The sequence below is a fragment of the Trachurus trachurus genome (assembly GCF_905171665.1).
Source record: "Trachurus trachurus genome assembly, chromosome: 22".
In the NCBI taxonomy this organism is placed as follows: Eukaryota; Metazoa; Chordata; class Actinopteri; order Carangiformes; family Carangidae; genus Trachurus; species Trachurus trachurus.
The window spans coordinates 18,808,980-18,830,166 of NC_139907.1; the positions used below are offsets into that span (position 1 = coordinate 18,808,980).

Below are 21,187 nucleotides of genomic sequence, written 5' to 3' on the forward strand. Positions count from 1 at the left end.
TAGATTAAAAAGCTATGAGTGGGTTAGAATAAATAGTGAACATTCACATTTTTCTGTCTCTTTGAATTGAGCTTTTATGTTGACTGAGGTTGTTCCTTGAGGACAGTGTTATTGTACGTTTATTATGGGTTGTATTATCGATTGATGCCTATTTTTCTTTTTACCTGTGTGCCTCCTCGAGTTAGTCTAATCTCATCCAGTCGCCTCTGTGAGGACATTGTGTTGCCGTGGCCATCTCATCCTTGACTGGAGAGGCCTAACCTTCATTTGAGAAGGTCGCCGCACAATGCACAAAATATGTTAATAGTACTTGTACGTCATCGGCAGCATTAATCTTTCTAAGCACCTGTCATATGGGATATGTAGCGGCTGAGCTAGCGAGGCCTTTGGCCCGCGCGGTACGGCACTAATTGTTAGTGTATTTTTCAAGCCGCTGTGCAAACCAGAGGCCAGCGAATGTTGTGTGTCTGTTGTATTTGTCCTTTGTTCCTTACGTTTTGAAGGTACGCTGCTGTGGAGCCAAAATGTCATTTTGGTCAAAATGAAGGAACGTAACTTTGCAGGAATCAAAAAAGTGTGCTGGTTGTAATCCCACTCTGTGTGTAACATTTAAAAGCTTGGTGATAAGGATTTCTTTTTGGTTTCACTTTGTTGGTTCAATGATTGATCTCCACATGCTCGAGGTGAGCTCACTCCATCGTTGCCTGTGGCTGTCACCAAGAATTCAACAACCATTTTACTGCAACACAACGATAGCTGAAGTTATCTGAACATGTGACGTGAAGGGAGGAAGTGCAGGAAAAGGAACAGACAGATAAGCGGAGAGAGAGGACGACAGTGTCATTAAGGGAATCAAATTGCTCTAAGTATTGCTTAGAAGAAATTCCAGTGATCAGTGAGAAGCTCAGCTCACCTCCATGTGTGAGTCTGCATGTCTGTATGTGGATTACATGCGTTACTGAAGTGCTCATGTGAATGTAGTCATCCGTCTGTTTGTCAGAGTGGAGGCTGTGTATGAAGTGTGTGTGTGTGTGTGTGTGTGCACGAGTGTCAGACCAGAGAGCAGAACCCCTCATTCAGAAACAGCGATAGAAAGGAGAATCATCGATAAGTATTGAGCGCCGGGCTTGTTCCAACCACACCACCATCCAAACGGATCAAGCAGACAGGACTGTACACACACACACACACACGTCTGTCTCTTTCTTTCTTTCCTGCACACACACACACACACGCACGCCGCCCAAACTTTATGTGCCTGCCTGTGCACGACAAACACACAAACACGCTCTTGATATATAGCACTTCAGAGCCGACTAAATACAGCTCTATCACACAAGCACTTATATTCTGAAAGCCAAACACGACTGGACATTGATTTGCTATTCTTAACACTTGAGCTGAGTGATCGCCAACATTCTCGCTCACACGTGCACGAGCGAGGCTTTCGGCGGTCGCCACGACAGCACAGATTTATTCCATCGACTTAAAGCGGGCGAGTGAAGCGCTTCGAACTGCTAATGTTTAAAGAGCTCAGGTGTTAGCATGGAAATACTGAGGAAAGGCTTCGGTGACGTACCTTTGGTGTTTGGTTGTGAATACTCTGAGTTGGGGTTTTCAAAGGATACAAGTTCTGGTACAGAGGGATGAGGGATTTGAGAGCTCGACTGGCGTTGATAGCCGTGGCTCTGACCATGGTGGGTAAAATCTTCATGTCCACTATGGCACCGTCGAACAGGGGACCGAAGAATGGCACCTGCAGTCAGAAACAAAAGGAGTGAAACACTGAACAGAACAAATCACACAAGGAATTATAGTAATTATAATAAGATATTTGAACAATTGGCACATTTCTACATATTGCAACAACAGAATACATTTTAAAGCAAGCTCAAGATTGTTGTTGCTGATGTTTATTACTTTTAAACTTATATTTTGATTGGCAACATTATAAATGTGATCTCTGCCTTGGTGTATTCCAAAGTTAAAATAAAGGTTGGATGACTAAATGAATGAATGGATTTCAAGGTGCTCACCTTACAACACAAATCAAATACACAGTATCAACAGACAGTATCTAACAAGGTACAAAATAATGTTAAACTAGGTCAGAATAAAATTAATTGCATTACAGAAATGTGATTGTACAGAATGTTTGTGCTGACTGAAGTTTGCAGAGCTGTGTTTTAAAGAGGGATTTGAAGGGATGAAGAAAATCCATATGATGGATTTATAATTAACTATCAGCCTATTGCTTGTGGAAGTCTCTCAAAGACAGAAAACTCTGGATGTTTTATGAAACAGGACGACCTCTGCGTGGCCTGACAAGCAATGACGGATATGACAGCTTTTTTTTTTCTTCAATGATACACTATTTGATTCAGGCTATGGTTTTCTGATTTAATTCACTGCTTTGCTTGTGGAATCCACCAAAGAGAATAATGTCAGACTTTCTATTGAATTTATTTGAGGACCAGGTCTCCAAGCCATGCACTCTGTGACTGAATACAGTGCTTTCAGGACGACAACACAAGAGAATATCTTATCTAACTTGTTTTTGGATTCATGATAATTCAATATTTTTGCTTGTAGAATGAATGAAACGGAATAAGGTTATGCTATTAGTGCTGTGGTATCTATGTCATAGAGAAAAAAAACATCATTTTATTGTGTTATGTCTTGTTTGAAATAGAGTTATGCTATCAGTGCTGTGGTATTAATGTCTGTGTGTTTTAGACTGATACATTAACCAGAGCAGCAGGACTCGAGGCAAGACTCTCTCTAGGATTGTTAGTCAATCTGGATGCATATCTGTGTAGTCTGGGAGGAAACATAAAATTATTTACCAAAACTCTGCAGTTCTATCCCCTATCCAACTCACACACACTCTCTGAATACAAGCAAAATAAGAGTTTTGTCCTCAACATAATATTTAAAAAAATATGAAACAATCAGTTAATGGATAAGTTGACAGTCAATTAATTGGCTGTAGTTATAATGATTAAGTAATTTCTCTGTTAAACTCTCTGTGATTCTTTTTTTTAATGTTTCCTGAGTGTCTCCTTCTTTTTTCTTTATTTTGGACTGGTTGGACTTCAAGCATTGAAAACAATTGAGAACATTTACTGGAGCTTTCAACCACATCTCAGTTAGTTCAGACTGAGTTACTGATTCCTATGGATGAAAGACAAGTTGAAATAAATCAAAAATAACCTATATATAAGTCAACTGTAAAGTATGGAGAACCGGATCAGTCTGTGTGTGTCGTTAGTAACTGGCATTTACATAAAACATGAAACATACATGAAAGTCTACAGCCAAGCTAGTGGCTCTGTGAGCATGATGCTTAGACACAGTGATGCTTTGAGCATAAGCATGCGAACAGACTACAACTGGTGATAGCTTACACATTTATATTTATTTCATTTATTTAAGTGATGTTTGACACGTGCAGTGTTAGCATGCTAACATTTACTAATTAGAACTACATAGAATATGTAGCCAAAGTGAAAAATGGTCCTTTTGCAGGTATTTTGATAATAAATCAAAAATATTGGATGAAATGAAATTTCAACCTGATAACGTAAGGGTCACCAATAACAATTCTTTCAGGAGAGGGAGCTTGCAGCCATTGGTGGCACAGTGAAAGATAATCCATTACATACTGATCTGTCAACTACTGAGATATACAACAAGGTATACAAGTCTAGTTACAAACTATACGACTAAACCATCTATAGAGTTGCTAGCATGGCTAAAACCTGCACTGATTGGGGAATGATTGACACTACAATTAAATTTCCACCACAGGTTATATGTATAGTCATCACTGATTAGTCCAGAGGGGGACTGAATTATCATCCTGGGTTTTTAATGATGAGTCTAATGTCTTGCTGTTTCACAGGCATTTTCTCCCAATAATAAGGATTCTGGACAAACACTGAAATGTTGATGCTGAGTAATTGCACAAAATATCGACAACTGGCAGTTTGAGTCCAGTATCAGAAATGCTAAACGCTCTTTTTTTTACCTCTGGTTTTTTGAGAATATGGATGGAGTACATGTGGTTCTTCATGGGGTAGATGACGATTAGCACGTCTCCAAACTCAGTGGGGATGATTCCTCGACGGTAGTCTCTGGAATGTTCCGACCAGACAATGTGGACCTCGTCATTACCCAGGTGTCTCAGCTGGAGGCGGAGGCAAGAAATATTAATACTTGAATCAAAACAGGAGAAATGTCTCACATTTTTCTTTGTAAAGTATAAACAACACAAACCAAGTCAATGCCAAAGACACACAATGAGCTAGATAGGCTGTATCCATCATCAAACCAAGGCTGTGTGTGTACGTGGTAGAGGCGGCCCTGGGGGTGATGGAGTGAGAGTGTGAAGATGGAGAGTGGACACAAAGATGGAGTGAAGCTCTTGAAAGATGGAGTACGGGCTGGAAGACAGATGGGATCAAGTCCACTGCTGTGCGATGGTGTGTGTATGTGAATGTGTGTGTGTGATGGTCCACATTCACTCAGTGGGCTACAGCCGGGGCAACTGACAGCTCTGTCATTAACCTTGATGTCTGCCAAAATACACGCACACACACACACACACACACACACACACAGTCTCTACTTGTCTACTGCGTCACACAACTTCAGAAGGCTGTCCGTCTTGGCCTTGGCCCTCAGACAAACACAAGACGTTTCCTTTTAAATGTGTGTTTACCCGGCATCGTCTTGTGTGTCTTGTCAAGGTTTTTACACATTTCATCTGCATAACGTGAAGGGATTTGGTAATAAAAAACTGTCCTAGATTGTGTATCAGGACGCACAGTTTGATAAAATATCTTTTTTTTGTACGCACACAAAATCCCTCAACTGTCATTAAAACCTGAGGGTGACTTTAGGGGGCAAACGTGCTTGGGGCACGGTACCATTGCTTAGTGCGAGTGCGCCCTTTAATTGATACGCAGGCCTGGAGAACTTGTTATGTGACTGTTTGGAAGTTACTTCATCCCTGACTCTACATGAATCTCCATGACTGCACTGAGTTATAGGCCTAATTAACTTTGATATACTTAGCAGATTTTTTGGAAAAATGTGCAAGTAAGAGATATATTTATCAAGTTCTACTTAAAATAAATCTCTTAGAGGCACTTTGCTCTGACGGTGCTTGCAATTCAAAGTGACACACAACTCACAGTGCTACTGAGAAGTGAAGGGCTCGGCCATTATCACATTTGGAGAGTGAGAGTTATGGGCAGTATTTTTGGGTGTCAGATGACATAGTGTAATAAGGCAAGGTGGAGTCTTGGTGTCTGATGTGCTTCTCTGAGCCGTATCACTATTTTAAATGTAGCTTTAATCCTATAAATCGCTTTTTTTTTTCTTTTTTTGAGCAGATGTCGTCTGACAGGGACCAGAACACGCTGCAAAGAGTGAGAGCTGGACAAACGCCCTGCAACCGACCAAAATCACACTACGGTGTTGTGTGTGCATGTGTATGGCCGAGGGACGGATGATAAATGCCTGCCAGTATGGACATGTGTATGTCTGTCAGTTTAACCTCTTTGTGGACAAGCTGTGTGTGCATGTGTGTGTTAAGCCTGTGTGTGCTAACCAGCATGTGCATGTGTGCGTCTGTGTCACACACAAGCACACATTTGTAGTCGTGTGGCTGTTTGTGCAGACTGATGTGAATGAAGCCCTCGGTGGATGTGTGTTTGTGTCAAGTTAAACAGGTTTATAGCGTGTGTGTGTGTGTGAATGTGAGTATGCGTGTTTGATGGGGCCATCAGCTGATCAGGGAGATGGATGGTGTCGGACCAGGCGCTGATAATCCAATCAGGAGCCTGCAGCGACGTGATAGGCCGAGAAGCAGGAAGTATGATCTGATTAAAGTGACATTATGGCCATGTGCACAGCGCCCAGTGCCTGAGGGGTGACAGGTGTATACACACACACACACGCAGGGGTGAAAAGGGACACAGCGGGCGAGTTGCATGTACATACACATACATCTGATCATTTACTAAATTGTGTCTGTGTGTGTGCGTCTGTGCCCCCTGCGCCTGCACACGTTAAAGTACGTCCACTAAAAGTGCTTGTTTTTGCCACTGACACGGACTCAGGTTGTTAGGCGGGTCGAGTTAGTGACCATAATCTATGACGTCCACGCTGAAAATGCATCGACATCAATATTTTAAATTGAGATTTCCCACAAATTAATTTATTTGTTGCCAGTCACGATATCTACATTAACTGTCACATATTTATTTATGGTTACACTGCTTGTCTGTCATCTGCTCACACACACACACGCCGCAGAAAGACTATTGTGGATGCACAGATGAAGTTAAGCTGCTGACAACTGTTATTGCAATTTATGTAACTTTAAGTGCAATTTAAAGTAGAGTAAGTCAGGAAAGAGAAGATTATTATCAGCAGGACACAGGAGGATATGAATAAAATAAATATCAAATCATTATAACACAGACGCCTACAGCTGTTTAGAAGTGACACCTGGATCATGACATTGTGACTCTTAGTTACTATTATTTTTCATGGTGAACATGCAGTCGGGTCACAAACATGTGAAGGATGTTTTGTTTAACCAGAAGCAGAAGTTTTATCACTTTGTTCAAAGTCACCAGTGGAAGTTTACATTGCATAAAACAGGACTTGCTTGTCAAACACTTCCATGATCAGTTAGTTAATTGGTGATATTGTGTTACACCTTAACTCAAGTGACGCTCTGAATATTTCTGCCTCCACTGAAAGTCAAACCAAAAACAAAACTAACTGATTGAGGCACTAGCAAGTAGCAACACCTTTGTTCTGCAGAAATAACACTTCTGTTAAAGTGAAGATGTGCTGTGACCAGGTCTCACCACAGGCTCATAAAAGACAATGGTAATATCAAATTTTCACTGACTAATATGTGCGTAGAGATCTGCACGGTTAAACCACAGACTGGTGTTATTTTCAGGTGATTTCATGAAAGAAAAGACAGCAAACAGCTTTGCATAATGGAGCAGTGCTTGTTTAAACGCTGCAGGGATTTCGTGAAGTGAAGGAGAAACTGTTGCTACAGTAGAAGCAGCTGTGGCAGCAGATTCTGTCAGAACCACCACATCCACTGCATTCATGGATCAATGCAGACTGATTGACTGACTTTCAGGCTTGAACCACATTAAATGTTATTTTCTGAGTCCTGACTATTAAGAATCACACCTGTGTATGCATGTGTGTGCGTGTGCGCGCGCTGTGGTTCACTACACACACAGAAACAACAGTGAGACTTTTGGCGTACGTGCATCTCGTCCCCTCAGTGTTCATTTTCACTTCCCGTACTTGCACGCACAGATACACACAAAAAAATCTGCCTTCCCTGACACTGATACAGGCCACACACCGGCACATACACAGATTGCTCCTAAAAATGATTGGAAACATTACTGGTGTGCTGTAAAAACACTGACATCAACGTGTGTGTGTGTCCGTCCAACAACCTATATTCATTCATTATGTCACTATCGGGCAGAAAGGGCGAGTGGGGAGGAGGAGACAGAGGAAGAAAAGGGAAGGACATCTGATTGTAATCTGATCATATTTATTTCCCCTCACTATGTAAATGTAGTGACATTAGAGGAAGAAAAATGGATCCTTAGTATTACTGGTCACAGCACACAGACACACACACATTACTGCAGTCTGTGAGAGTGTGACAGATAAAACATGGACACAGTTTGACAGAAAGTAGGGACGTTTCCATTAAACTTAAACTGACAGTTGCCTCGTGAATAACTGGAGAGAGTCAGGCGTACGTGTGTGTGTGTGTGTGTGTGTGTGTTACCTTCTTGGTGAGGTTGTGGTCCTGGTCGTGGGGCATGCGGGTGGAGACGTGGTAGATGACCTCGGTGGTGGAGGTGGCGTAGTAAGGCGTGGTCTGACCTGTGCTGCGATTCCTCTGGAGACCTCCCATGAAGCCACAGTGAGTGGTGAGGTCCACCTAGGTAACAAACACACATACACACACACACAATGCAGGACACATAAAAAAGAGAATGTCCCTCTTATTTTGCACAAGGCTCTTTATGGCAACAAATAAAAGACAAGACATCACCTGCACACTGTGTATTTCAAAGGATCTGTACATTAAGCAATATAGTTTTTCTGCTACAATCTTTAATCAGTTAAAGCGTCAACGCTATAATGCTGTAAATCTAAACAGATGTATAATTTGAATAGATGAGGAAGACACAGTCAAGATGATTGGATAAATGTGTTCTTACCTCCCAGCCCAGTCCAGAGACAAAGTCCTCATAAGCCTGGCTGCCTGTTGTGTTGGTGAGGATCGAGTGTTTGTCTTCTTGGCCTTCAGCCACATAAAACACGGCTATTTTATGAGTCTCACGGCTACGAGAGAGTGTAGAAAGAGGAAAACAACCGTGACCGAGATGGCAACAAACGGGAATAAATTGTTAGTGTGGGAACATTTATTTCTACGTTTTATCGGAGTGCTTCCCCGTTAACTCCTTCTGTTTGTTTTAGGGCTGGCCTCAAAAAAAGGGACAAAGGGTAGTGATGTAATAGCCTCACAATCGAGATTGGGGTGGGGGCTACAGTATGAGAGAAACCAGTCAATCTAATCAGCAGGTGTAAAAAAGGAGGGGAGGATTCAAACTATGAAGTGAGAAAAACATCAATTAAAATATCAAAAAAAGATGGAGACTTGGGTGGAGGACTGCAGTAAAGACAAGATTGTATTTTCTCACCATTGCCGCGAGTCCAGATTCTTCAGCTCTCTCAGTAACTTCTCGTTCTTCCTCAGCAGATGAAAGTTACTCCTGAAAGACACAGACAAATGCACAGGTTAAGAACCATAATCCAAACTAATAATAATCTAAATCTGGTCACTGTCCTCGTCTCTCCTAATCGACAGGCTGCCTGCTTTTGTCACCACAACCTGGAAAAAAGTGCCACCTAATAGGACATGAAGTAGAGCCAACAGGAGGACGTCTGGTGAAAAAAAAAAGCTCATTGATAAAATATGTTTTTCAAAGCAAATAATAAAAAAAAAAGTTCCCCATAGTAACATAGACTGGAGAACAGCAGCACCATGGATTGTTGGGCAGGTGATGAATAGAGACTGGGTTTTTATTTGAGGCCAAACATTTCAATTTTGGTTGATCAGACCAGACGATCTTGTCTCTCTCAGTCTGAGAGTCCTGTAAGGGCTTTTTTTTTTTTGGCAAACTCTGTGTCTTTTATGGGGCTGTTTTGCCATAAAGTCCAGATGGATGCTGAGCTGCAGTGCTGCTCATCCTTAAGGAAGTTCCTCTCTTCCTCATGCAGGATCTCTGGGGTTTAGCCAGAGCTCCTGCACCACTGTTACCAAAGCCCTGATCCCCTGATTGCTCAGTTTTATAAACAGTCCAGACCTTTTCTATTTAGCAAAGATGGCGGTCACTGTGCTCTTAGTAAACTCCAATAGGACAGATATTTTGTGTAGCCTTCTCCAGAGAGACTGACTGACTGTACAGGTTTCCAATCATGTGAACAAGGTTTTGATTGTTACAGAGGCTTTAACAAAGATGATTCTGTATTATGAGAAATGTGCATCTGGAGTTCTGAGAACAAAGTCTCTGAAGTGAGACTTGTGACTGGGAAAAACTGTAACCAGGTAAATAGAAATGTACCTTATATATTCTAGAATTAAACTGCAAAATAGCAAGATTTTTTTAAAAAAATGTAAAGGATTAAATTTAAGGGATGTGAAAACTTTCTGAATGCACTGTAATTGTGAATGTTGGATGGTCAGTTTGGGAAATTTGCAATTCTGATGCTGAATGAAAGGTTTCAGCAGTTCAACAAGTATTTCTTTTTCTGTGAAAATAAACTGAGCCTTGCAAATATAAATCACTGAATATTATTATTATTACTGTGCTATAAAATGAGCGAGTACAACAGCATCTCATACTGTCCAGAGATTTCAGCATCCACATAGAAGACGATAATAAAAGATAATAATGAAAACAAGAGTCTTTCATACAGATCAACTAGTCCAGAGACTGTTGAAAATGTCCCAAGGACCAACCACCAACCTTGGCACTGGTGATACAAAATCAGTGCTCGTGCAGTGGAGCTTGGAGTGGACTGATAATGATATATCATTCTTTTCACTCTCAGGGGGAGAAAGAAAAGAGAAAAAGAGCAGGAGATAAAGAGAGGGAGGGAGAGAGAGAGAGAGAGAGAGAGACAGCAATTTGCTCTTTATTAAACTGATACTTGGTAATGGCCTCATTCTCTGCTCTCAAAGACTCCATTTACATCCTGTATTATAGGGGAAAGCATAAAAGGGGACACACACACACGCGCACACATTCACACACACGGGTGATGGGTCAGTATCTCAGTGTCTGATGCCCCACATGAATACCTGGAGACATGAGGAGACAATAACAGATGATTAGACAATATCTTCTCATCTTTCTTTTTCTCATCAATCTATCTTCTTTTTTCTAATTTTTTCATTTTCTTTCCTCAAGATTCACTCACTTATTCTGGCTTCATTTTTTTTCTCTTTGCTTTTTATTCTTGTTCTACATCTACATGTGCCCTATTTGGCCCGTTTTCTGATTTGCCACATCTCCCTCCATCATTCTCTTCTTCAACTACTGCCTTTTATTCTAACTCCAAATGGGTTCAGTTTGATCAATAGAGTACTATACTCATCACACACTTACACACACTCGCACGCACACGCACACACAGCGTGTTAAGAAGTCTATTGTGCAGGCTGAATGCAGACGGTGTGATTCCCTGGACAAAGTATAAAGAGCGATGAGTGTCCATTAGTGACACCTTGACATTGTGTATTTTAACCCAGAGTCATTGAGAAGATGAAATGCTGTGCCATGTGAATGGAAAGACGTGGTGTCTAATTAGCTCAAAATACTTTGTTGAGTTTGAAATTTTTGCTTCTCTTGCATTGAACAAGCCTTGAGATTGTTCTAGGGCAGACAAAAATCAACACAGGACTTCCTAAACACTGTTTAAATGTAAAAAAAAAAAAAAAAAAAAAAACTCAGAATCTATTTATCCTCAGGCATAAAATATGCTATGCAAAAACATTATTTTCATTTTTATTAATTTTCTTTCATAAGTATTAAAGTATGGATTTTTTGTTTTGTTTGACAGTTTTCTCTGTCATTTAATGTGTTTTACTGCCAAAGTGGGGGTTGAGATTGTTACTCTGGCCATCATTGGCACAAGAGGTACAAGACTAAAGGTTATAATACAATATATATAATAGTCCTCTGAACAGCACTATGTTGCTTACAAGACCAAGGTTAACATTGTCGCAGTGTTGCTTTCCATTGGGGACAGCTTCTGATATAGAGGAATAACAGTCACCAAAGCAGATGTGGTGAATACAGAAAAAGTATATTAAAAAAAGGAGGCAGAAATATGCAAACAGAAGAAACAATCAAATCGACTGTTATCCACACATAAACATGCATTGTTTTTTGATCATTTTAAAAAGTCCAGTTAAAGCAGATATCAGCTTCACGGCCGTTTCGGCTAATGCTGCGTTCAAGGCAGGCTTTTGAAACCGTAAGTTACAGCTTCAAGTCACAACTACGACTTGGTAGCGTTCCAGGTAACCCGTAGCTCGTGTTTTTACCATCCTGTTGTCTGTGAAAGTTCCCTATAACGGCCACTCGTAACTTCCGACCCGTGAACTCGTACCAGATCGAACTGGTATGACTTCACAGGAAGGAAAAACACAAAGTACGAGTTTCTTTGAACGCACCATGAGTTAGCAGCCCCCGCCCTTGTCAGGCATCAATTGGTCCTCGTGCTACGTCACCACATTCACGCGCATCCCTTGGCTGCACACACAGCCCTTCATGCCGTTCTCTCTCCTCATTGGATAACACTTGTATCCCACAAGGAAAATTTTCTCCTCGGGTTACAGCAGAGCAGAGTGACGGAGAGACTCGTGTTTAGGCTGAAATACTTCATGTAAGTGATTGCTGACGGAAAATAGGACTATTTAGGACTTATATTAACAAAAACATTCCACTGATATCTGCTTTAAGTCTCTCATGTGTGTGTCTTACCTCTTCTCCCACGAGTTGAGTCCCAGTATATTGATGAGGAGTCTGCAGTAGTAAAAGGCAGACTGTGGTGTCTGGGTGTCTGGTTCAGCCTGCTGCACTGCCCTCATGTTCAGATCCTCACCTCTCTGGAAAACAGTCAACATTTTTACTTTAATGTTAAAAACAAAGGCTGAAAGAAAGTCTTTGGGTGTTTCTTTCACATAAATTCCAATAAATTAACTAATTTCCATACTTGAAAACATCATATTAAAATTTTGATTTGATAAAATAAGAAAACGGAAAGTAGAAAGTATTTTTCATCGATCATTTTACAGATATTGTGACCTTGTTAGATGTGTCTGTATGTCTATATTATGTTTTGCCATCAGAGCAGTGCTCAGTTGAAGGGTACTTCACAGAGTGCACTTTGTTGTTTTCACAGCAGATTCTTGGTCATTGTAAAGAAACCACAGGTGTTTCTACAAACACTAACAACATAAAAGGTTATCAGCAACATCTGTGCTTTAAGGACACTAGTGGTCCAGTACGTAAACCAACACCAAGACCCTGAAACTGAGGCAGCACAATGAGTTCATCCTGGATGTTATTATTCCACCTCTACTTCTCCTTCACTTTTGTCTTCTGGGAAACATCTAAATAAGGATGAGAGTATTGAACATATCTTCACTATTTTTGTTGCAACATAGAATCTTTAAAAAAAAAAAAATTCCTGAAAGCTTTAATTGCTGCTGTATTGTATTGGCTCAATAATACATCTGTTATTTAGTTAGACATCCACTTCATAGGGACACTGCAAGAACTAAGAATTAAAAAAAATAAAAAATCTAATGGAATCATTTTACTCAAATAAATATGGACACTACACACATGAAGGACAAACTCTCTCTCAGCGGCGCTCTGCTTCAGGATGGCATTGATCACGTCGTTCTCCTGCTTCTCTGAAACACAAGCTGGAGGCGGGGCTGGGATGTTGAGAGGCATGCCTGTGGAGACCAGGGGAGAAAATGTTTCTAATATATCTGAATTAGTGTTGTCACGATACCAACATTTTGGTACCAACATGTTTTTCGATACTTTTCGGTACTTTTCCACATAAAAAGAGAACACAAAAAATGTCATTATTGGCTTTATTTTAATAGAAAAATTTTGGACCATAAAACAGGAAATCAATAAACAGTTACTGCTGCTGCAGGATTGACATTCCATCTATATTAATCTGAACTCTTCCTAAATTAAAAAATGTCTGTTTAAAAATGAACATCAACTTGTTTTCTTTGCATTATTTGAGGTCTGAAAACACTGCATCTTTTTTTGTTATTTTGACCAGTTGTAATTTTTGGGAGAAATTGTTATCAGTAGTTTATAGAATGAAACACAAATGTTCATGTTACTCAAACATACACCTATTGTTTCCCATATGTAGACCAAATTGATTCTGTTCCCCCCACCCCCATCAACGCAATATCGTTCCGTTAATTCATCTCTGCGTAGCGCTGCTTCGCCGTGCTCACTCACTCACAGAGAGAGAGAGAGACAGAGAGAGAGAGACAGAGAGAGAGAGAGACAGAGAGACAGAGAGAGAGAGAGAGAGAGAGACAGACAGAGAGAGAGAGACAGAGACAGAGAGAGCATGCAGCCAGTGGTGATCCGCGGTAAAAACAAAACTTATTAACGAGGCTGTGGCGGCCGTCTCTCTCTCGCGCGCGGCGCACACAAACACAGGCACATGGACAGGTGGCGCTGTAACGGTAATGATAAAAAGCACCTTGCTTCGTTTGTGACTCGCTCTCTCGCTCCTCGCGGCTCAAATTACAATACGGCGACTTCACGCGGCGACGTCACCGCTGCTGGCGGCGCAGAATGAAAGTACCGGTCCCATCTAAGCGCAGTATGGTACCGTTTTAAATGCGTTAGTACCCCGGTACCAATCTAGTACCGGTATACCGTGCAACCCTAATCTGAATCATTCTCACAAACTTCAGAGATTTGGTACGTAGCTCTTTTTAAATTTCTAAAGAGGAGTTGTGTTGTGTTGGTTCTGATATGTTACTGTTGTGTTATAAAGAGAATGGGAACCAGTTCAGAAACTGTGTGTGTTTGTACCTGCTCTCTGCAGACACTCAGGACTTGAGTATCCCAGATACTGCAGCATTTCATCCAGTGCATCGTCGCCTTCCCTCAGTGCATCCCAGGCTGGCACCGCCTCCCGACACACACGTTTAGCTGATGGGGGAGCCAGAATCTGCTCCAAACCCAACTCCCCCCGATTTGGCTCCTCGTCCATTCTGTGCTCCTTCTCCTCATCCTCCTGATCCTCCTCCTGTGCATCTTCTCCTTCTTCACCTCCTTTTTGATCTTCCTTCTCCTCCTCACTGACTTTCCTCTCCTCTCCTTCCTCCTCCTCCTCCTCCTCCCCCTGAGACTCTTGCCTCTCGCCTTCCATACCTCCTCCTCCCTCCTCTCCCTCCCTCTCCTCTTGTCTCTCCTCTTCGCTGTCCTCTCTCCTCACCTCCATCTTTTTCTGTGGACCTCCCGGTGAGGTGCGTAAATGAAGACTTGTGCTGTGAGGAGATTGTATGTGCTTTAAGAGTGTGTGTGCTGGGCTGGTTGGGGAACATGGTGGAGGCCCGTAGAGGACGGCAGAGTCCCAGGAGTGTTTTCCGGCTACGTCTCGGATGATGACACGAACACAAGCGGGAGCAGAGGACAGACCAGCCGTCATTCCACCCCCCGGTACACCAGACTCCGATCGGATCTGGATGATGCGGGGGGACAGAGACTGTGGTTAAACACTAAATCCTCCAACTATTCAAGAGATCAGCCTCCCACTGAGTTGAAGCATTTTACACACATCTCAACAGATCTGAAGCTCAAACCTTTAAACTTTTCTTTCTCGTATTTGCTTCTTCTTTCCAACTTCATCAGGATATTTTCAGAAAAACTTCCAGTGTGCTGAGCATTAAATAAATCTAATCTACTGCAAATCATCACAAACTGTTATGTTTTTGTTTGTCAACCATGTTGCTAATACGTAGGAAAATAAAGGTTATTCTGACAGCACCTGTAACACTATTTAGATGATAAGAAACTAGTGTTAACATTATGTGCACCAATTTCTTTCTTTCTTTCTTTCTTTCTTTCTTTCTTTCTTTCTTTCTTTCTTTCTTTCTTTCTTTCTTTCAATGATATTTAAATTCTTCCAAGGACAAGATTATTATCAGAATTGTACATTTTTATTTTTCCTTTTTTAATTCTGAAATGAGATTTTAGTTTATTGCCTTTTCAAACGGGTATTGTGATTTCTGTGGAAATTGTGGAGCTTTAAATTGTCCTCAACTTAGTCTCTTGATTGGAGAGAACAGCACTAAACCTTATTAGATATTTTAAGACTCCACACCACGAAAAATGTAAGAACAGAAGTTTGGCATGTCGGACACAATGTGGCTCATTTCCACATATTTCAGGATCACACTAAACTGAGTTGATATTGGAGAGGGATTCACAGAACAATGAGCATACGAATCAAATAACTCAGTTCACTCTTCATGTCTGGGTCATGTGATGTGTTTTGAACACAGGAAGGGAAGATCACTGGAAAATGGCTAAATGTAGAACCAGCAACACTTCATTCTGCCTGATTATTAATTCAAGTATCAAGTCAGCCAATCATGTGGCAACAGTCCAACGTGTAAAATAATTCAGATATAAGTCAGGAGCTTCAGTCAAACTCAGATCACAGTGACTGTTGTCAGCCCACAGTCAGTTTTGTTACATTGGCTGAAGTACCGTAGTTAGAAAACTGCCCTGTAGGTTTGACCTCAGTTTGCATCAGTCAGGCTAACAAACAGGAGTTCAATCTGGTCTTAAAGTTACGTAGCATGACGTTAGCTGTTGTTTAAATCCTGTGAGGCTTCAAAGTCTTTGAGTGGAGCTCACCTGGAGCACCGAGAGCAGCGTGGAGCCGTTCAGAACCAGAAACTGCAGGTTTGGCGAGTGGAAAAGTTCTGGTCCAAGATCAGCACTCTCACAGAATGGGTTGTCTTGGTTTTCACACACCTAGAAAACATCGACCACCAGAGTGTTTCTCAAGCAAAACGCCAAGATATAAATTGATAAGTAATCATCACCTTAAACAGTACATGACGCTAATGTAACGGTACCTGACTGGACAGAGTAGCCGGCCCTCCAGACATTGGATAATGTCCGAGGTGGTTGACCAGGTGGGTGATGACTGTTCTGGCTGCGATGGAGACCAATCCCTGCTGAATACGGCTGCGAACTGCAGAGAGAACCACAGAGGAGAAACATGAAGTACTGCAAGGATCCAGCTAAGATCAAGAGTCAGAACCATCTTTTGTAAGTTTACTTTATGTCCAGTCTATATTGTTTAGTGGATTGAGAGGAGCAGTTAGAAGTATGACTTGATAGTCGGGCTCCAAGTTACAGCAAAAACACCAGGAGGATACAAACACACATTCAGCTTCTACATAGTTTGACTCCAGCTGAGAGGAAGCCAATGCCATCACACGCTGTGCTGCCAGCAGATCCTGGCTAATCAACAACGCACACACACACACAGCTCCTTATTGACAGGACTGTGTGTAGAGTACAGATATGCATTGACCAGACATTTTCAACAACTCCCTTAACAACAGGAGAGCTCAGGGGGAGGATTAAAAAGGAAAAAAAGAGAGAAAGGAAAAAAAGGGAGAAAGATAAACGAACATAAAGTACTGGTGGCAGAATATTGGCAAAAAATAATGTCTAAAGAATAGCAATAGAGGAAACAGAGGAGAACAGAGGAAGAGAAGAGAAAGAGAAAGGAGAACAGAAGAGACAGAGAAAGAAAAAGAAGAAAAAGGGTAAGGAGAGTAAGAAAAGAGAGGAGAAAGCGAAAGGACAAGAGACAAAGAAAGAAACAGAAAAGGAGAAGAGAAGAGAAGAAATGGAGAAAGAGGAAAAGAAGAGAAGAGAAGAAATTGAGAAAGAGGAAAAGAAGAGAAGAGAAGAGAAGAGAAGAGAAGAGAAGAGAAGAGAAGAGAAGAGAAGAGAAGAGAAGAGAAGAGAAGAGAAGAGAAGAGAAGAGAAGAGAAGAGAAGAGAAGAGGAGAGGAGAAGCATGGTGTATGAGGGTGCTCCAGTCATTAGACTCGTCACTGTGTCCTGGTCGACCACAGCAGGGGACAATACACACTCTCACACGGATGCAGACGAGTGCGCTCACACACTCGCACACAGACGGCTTCTTCCATTTTTAGAGATTAGCGCTGGTTCAGTGGACGACTCTGGGTCATTTTGTCTTTGCGTGAGCGAGCAAGTGCAGCACTTCGTTTACATGCAGAGAGACTCGAGTCGGAGGTAAAGTGTGAGGGCCGACCGACACGCGCTGCCAAAACAGCTCCGACGCTCCCTGGCATTGATTCTCGTCTCTGAGCTCCACTGCAGGGAGACGAGCACCACTCTCCAAAAAGTCATTCTTCATTTGGTTCTTGTGGAGTTTCATGATGGAGGAGAGGTGTTCAAATGAGGTTGGGATCTGGAAACCAGCCTTTCCTTTAATTTATCACCCTCTATATCTATATTTAGCTATATATAACCGTAGTGTGTGCATTGATGAATTACCTTCGGTGACAGGCTGTAGTTTGCTGGAGCGTTCGGAGTCTGGGCTGTGCAGTGGCTCTGGTTCTCTGAGACTCTCCAGGGGCAGGAACGGGTCGTAATCTGGACTGAGGAGGTCCGACAGCTGCAGCGGGTAATACTTGGGACTGTTGAAGGACTGTGCTCCATACACACAACCATGCAACACCTAGAGTTTAACAGAGAAGGGACACTCCTCAATGGATGCTGTACTAGACTGGATCCCATATTTGCCTCACCCAGAGACAAAACCTATTCTCAATATGTGTCATGTTCTTGTGAAATACAGGCCCAAGTGTTAAAGGCCACATCACATTAACACAGACACATTTCTGTACCTTATAAATACAACTGAGCAGAGTCTTGGTGGGCTGGTCCTTCTCTGGAGGACTTCGGGTTTGGACCGGCTGAAGCAGAGTCTTTGGAGGCAGAGCCATCACCCAGTCCAACAGACACAGCAAGAGGGAAACTACCAACTGTGACACACACAGACAGTGAGTTAAAACACTTTGACACAAGGTTGTTTTCTAAACTTAAGTGAGTGATATAGGGAGTTGTTTTTGTGTCTTACCCTCTTATCAAGTTCATGAGGAGAAGATTCAGTAGCAGGCAGCAAGAACGTGATGGTGGCGATCAGAATCTGTGAAAAATAACACCAGTTCTCCGTGTTAAATCTGTGAATAGTTCTGGAGCTCCAAAAAACAAATACTAAAAAATGACATATGTAAATGAATTTCTGATTTGCTAAAACCTTATGATTTCATCATTAAGCATGTGTGGACAAGCTGACTTGATAAAAAATAAATTAGAACAGTGTTTAGAAATAAGAAATATATTAATATTAACATGTGTCACCTCCACAATCTTCTTTGGAGTGTCGGGCGGGAACTTCTGGAGATGATCCACGTAGTTGATCAGGAGATGAAGGACGTCGGACGCCACCAGAGCCACGTTCTTATTGGGGTACTGCAACATGAAACAAACATCCCTCATGTTAATGAAACATGATTTTCATATACTTGCCACCATATATAATTTGGATAGTAAAAGAGGAGGTTTAATTATCCATTGTAGCTGTCCTAATATTTTCTTTTCTAGTAATTGTCCTTTATATATTATTTATATATTTTAATGGGGATAAACTCCAAAACAAATCATGCCTCTAGATCAAAAGGATGAAGGACAAGTAGAAACAGAAAGTGGCTCTGCATGGAAATATGACAACTCCCCGAGCTTTGTGTGTGTGTGTGTACGTGTGTTATTGTGTGTGCATGTCCCAGTGCCCATTACTGCAGCCACTGGCTGCTGGTATGAAGGCAAGAGATTTAAAAGTGGACAAGACCGGTGTATATATGAGAGAGAGGGAGACAGACAGGGCGCGAGAGAGTGAGTGTGTGAGTGTGAGTGTGTTTGTGTGTGTCACAGCTTGCAGCATTCCCCCTGGATTAGTCTCCTATCTGAAGGAGGACCAAACATATTGACAGTCCAGGGTTTGCTCCCAGGAGTAAGTGAATTCAAGTGCGTGCATGTGTGTGCGCGTGTGTGTGTGTGTGTGTGTGTTTATTACTGTAGTGTCTTAGTAGGCCATTGGCTGCCGATACACAAGCTAGGGATTCCAAGGTGGAAAAGGTATGTGTGTGCGTGTTTGTGTCCATCTAGAGCCACTTGGCCATAGATGAGACAATAAATGTTGGACAGTATCGTTCTGATCCACAGGCCTCCCAGTCTGGTGGCCTCAAACACACAATACCAACTGAGGCAATGTCACCAACACTAACAATCATCTCCAACAATGCTTTCCATCATACTTTGGCTGCTTACGACCCACCATGTTCAACACATCCACCAGCTAACCGTCCAGTATTCAGTCAGTATTTTGGCATGTTTAAACCCACCATCATTTACATTTTAACCAGTTGTGTCCTCACTTATTACAACAGTTTTAATCCTTGTCTCTGTGCTCTACAACTTAAGACACCACAAAATCATCAGCTCTTGACTGAACTGTGGAGATGTGGTTTTAGCTCATCACTTGCAGGGGGGGCACAGTATTCAGTAGGATTTTGAAACTATGTTTAAATATTAAATGCAGATATATAGTGTTATGTATTCAAATATTAAATACAATAATATATGGATGGTAATTATGTAAAGATTTACATACTAGTATGGTAAAACATGGACTGCCAAATTTTGTGTTTAAACTTCATAGAGCCAAATTACTGTTACATCCCAGCAGAGAAAGAACAGATGTTTAGAAACCACTGTGTTGTGCAGATCAATGTAGAAACAGCCCGTTTGATTCAGAGTCATTGCTTTGGTCTTATTTCACTGGATCACAGTCACAGACAGAGTGCCATGGTCAGTTTTTTTTTGAACAGACAAAAGCTGTTTGAGAAGATCTTATGTGACTGCCCTGACAGGCCATGCTTCTCGATTTCTATTTCAATGACCAACTTTTAGTTTGGGTTGGAAGTTTAACTTTTAGAGCACGAGGATAAAATGAGCAATGTTTATGTAAAGTAGTGTGGAGCGGTGTCCGACCTTCAGGGTAACACAGATGACGTTGAGAGCCTCTTTAATCTGTGGATGTTGAGTCCCATGAGCCAGCTCTTCACACAGCCAGATCCCCAGACTGCACAAAGCTACACACCTGAGAAAAACAAAATAGACATGCTATGATTAACCAGTGGACATATCACTATATTACAAGTGTTGTGGGTGTAGATGTGTATGTATAAAGGGGTTAAAACAGATGTGCTGTTACATTAACAACACACTATATTATGAACAGGTAATTAAGAAATGCAGCAAATACTAGAAAACTGACTATTGAGAAAACTGATTAACACTTTCTAAACCTAATTAAGAGTACAGAGATTTACACATGGGAGCATGTCCATGCATACACACAAACATGCACACATCATTTACCTGGCAGGAGCAGAAGGTTCTCCCCCTGCAGACGTCAGGATGGTTTTTACAATGTGCTCCTGCAAAACAGAAAACACACATGAACATTAACACAGTTACTTCCCCTCACACAAAACAAACCTGGTTGTGTGTGTGTGTGTGTGTGTGTGTGTGTGTGTGTGTGTGTGTGTGTGTGTGTGTGTGTGTGTGTGTGTGTGTGTGTGTGTGTGTGTGTGTGTGTGTGTGTGTGTGTGTGTGTGTGTGTGTGTGTGTGTGTTTATTTATATCTGCAAGAAACCTCTTGTTCAGCTTCACAAAACAAAGTTAACCTTTCCTGCAGGGACAATGAAGAGATGTACTGATGTTTTAACACTGTTTTTTGGATAATAAGAAAGGTAATTGATGGAATTACATTATGAGGTGTTAATACATATTATAAACACATGCTACACAAAGTATGGACACACAGTCACAGTACAGACAAATCTACACGCACTCCGAGTGGCGTTCACA

The 21,187-nt window shown here is 41.6% G+C and overlaps 1 protein-coding gene across 4 annotated transcripts in view; it reads right to left on the reverse strand.

The window, feature by feature from the left end:
* Positions 1-21,187, reverse strand: part of ralgapa1 (Ral GTPase activating protein catalytic subunit alpha 1) — a 72,534-nt gene that overhangs the window by 26,860 nt on the left and 24,487 nt on the right. For all 4 annotated transcript variants that reach the window (XM_083998431.1, XM_083998429.1, XM_083998428.1 and 1 more), the window contains exons 28-43: positions 20,696-20,754; positions 20,306-20,414; positions 18,617-18,727; positions 18,333-18,401; positions 18,100-18,237; positions 17,747-17,930; positions 16,286-16,404; positions 16,062-16,181; positions 14,229-14,880; positions 12,993-13,108; positions 12,126-12,250; positions 8,775-8,846; positions 8,292-8,415; positions 7,853-8,008; positions 4,031-4,189; positions 1,629-1,756 (exon numbers count right to left, since the gene is read on the reverse strand). In XM_083998431.1, the coding sequence (XP_083854557.1) occupies positions 1,629-1,756; positions 4,031-4,189; positions 7,853-8,008; positions 8,292-8,415; positions 8,775-8,846; positions 12,126-12,250; positions 12,993-13,108; positions 14,229-14,880; positions 16,062-16,181; positions 16,286-16,404; positions 17,747-17,930; positions 18,100-18,237; positions 18,333-18,401; positions 18,617-18,727; positions 20,306-20,414; positions 20,696-20,754 (2,441 nt within the window). The remainder of the gene's footprint in view (positions 1-1,628; positions 1,757-4,030; positions 4,190-7,852; positions 8,009-8,291; positions 8,416-8,774; positions 8,847-12,125; positions 12,251-12,992; positions 13,109-14,228; positions 14,881-16,061; positions 16,182-16,285; positions 16,405-17,746; positions 17,931-18,099; positions 18,238-18,332; positions 18,402-18,616; positions 18,728-20,305; positions 20,415-20,695; positions 20,755-21,187) is intronic.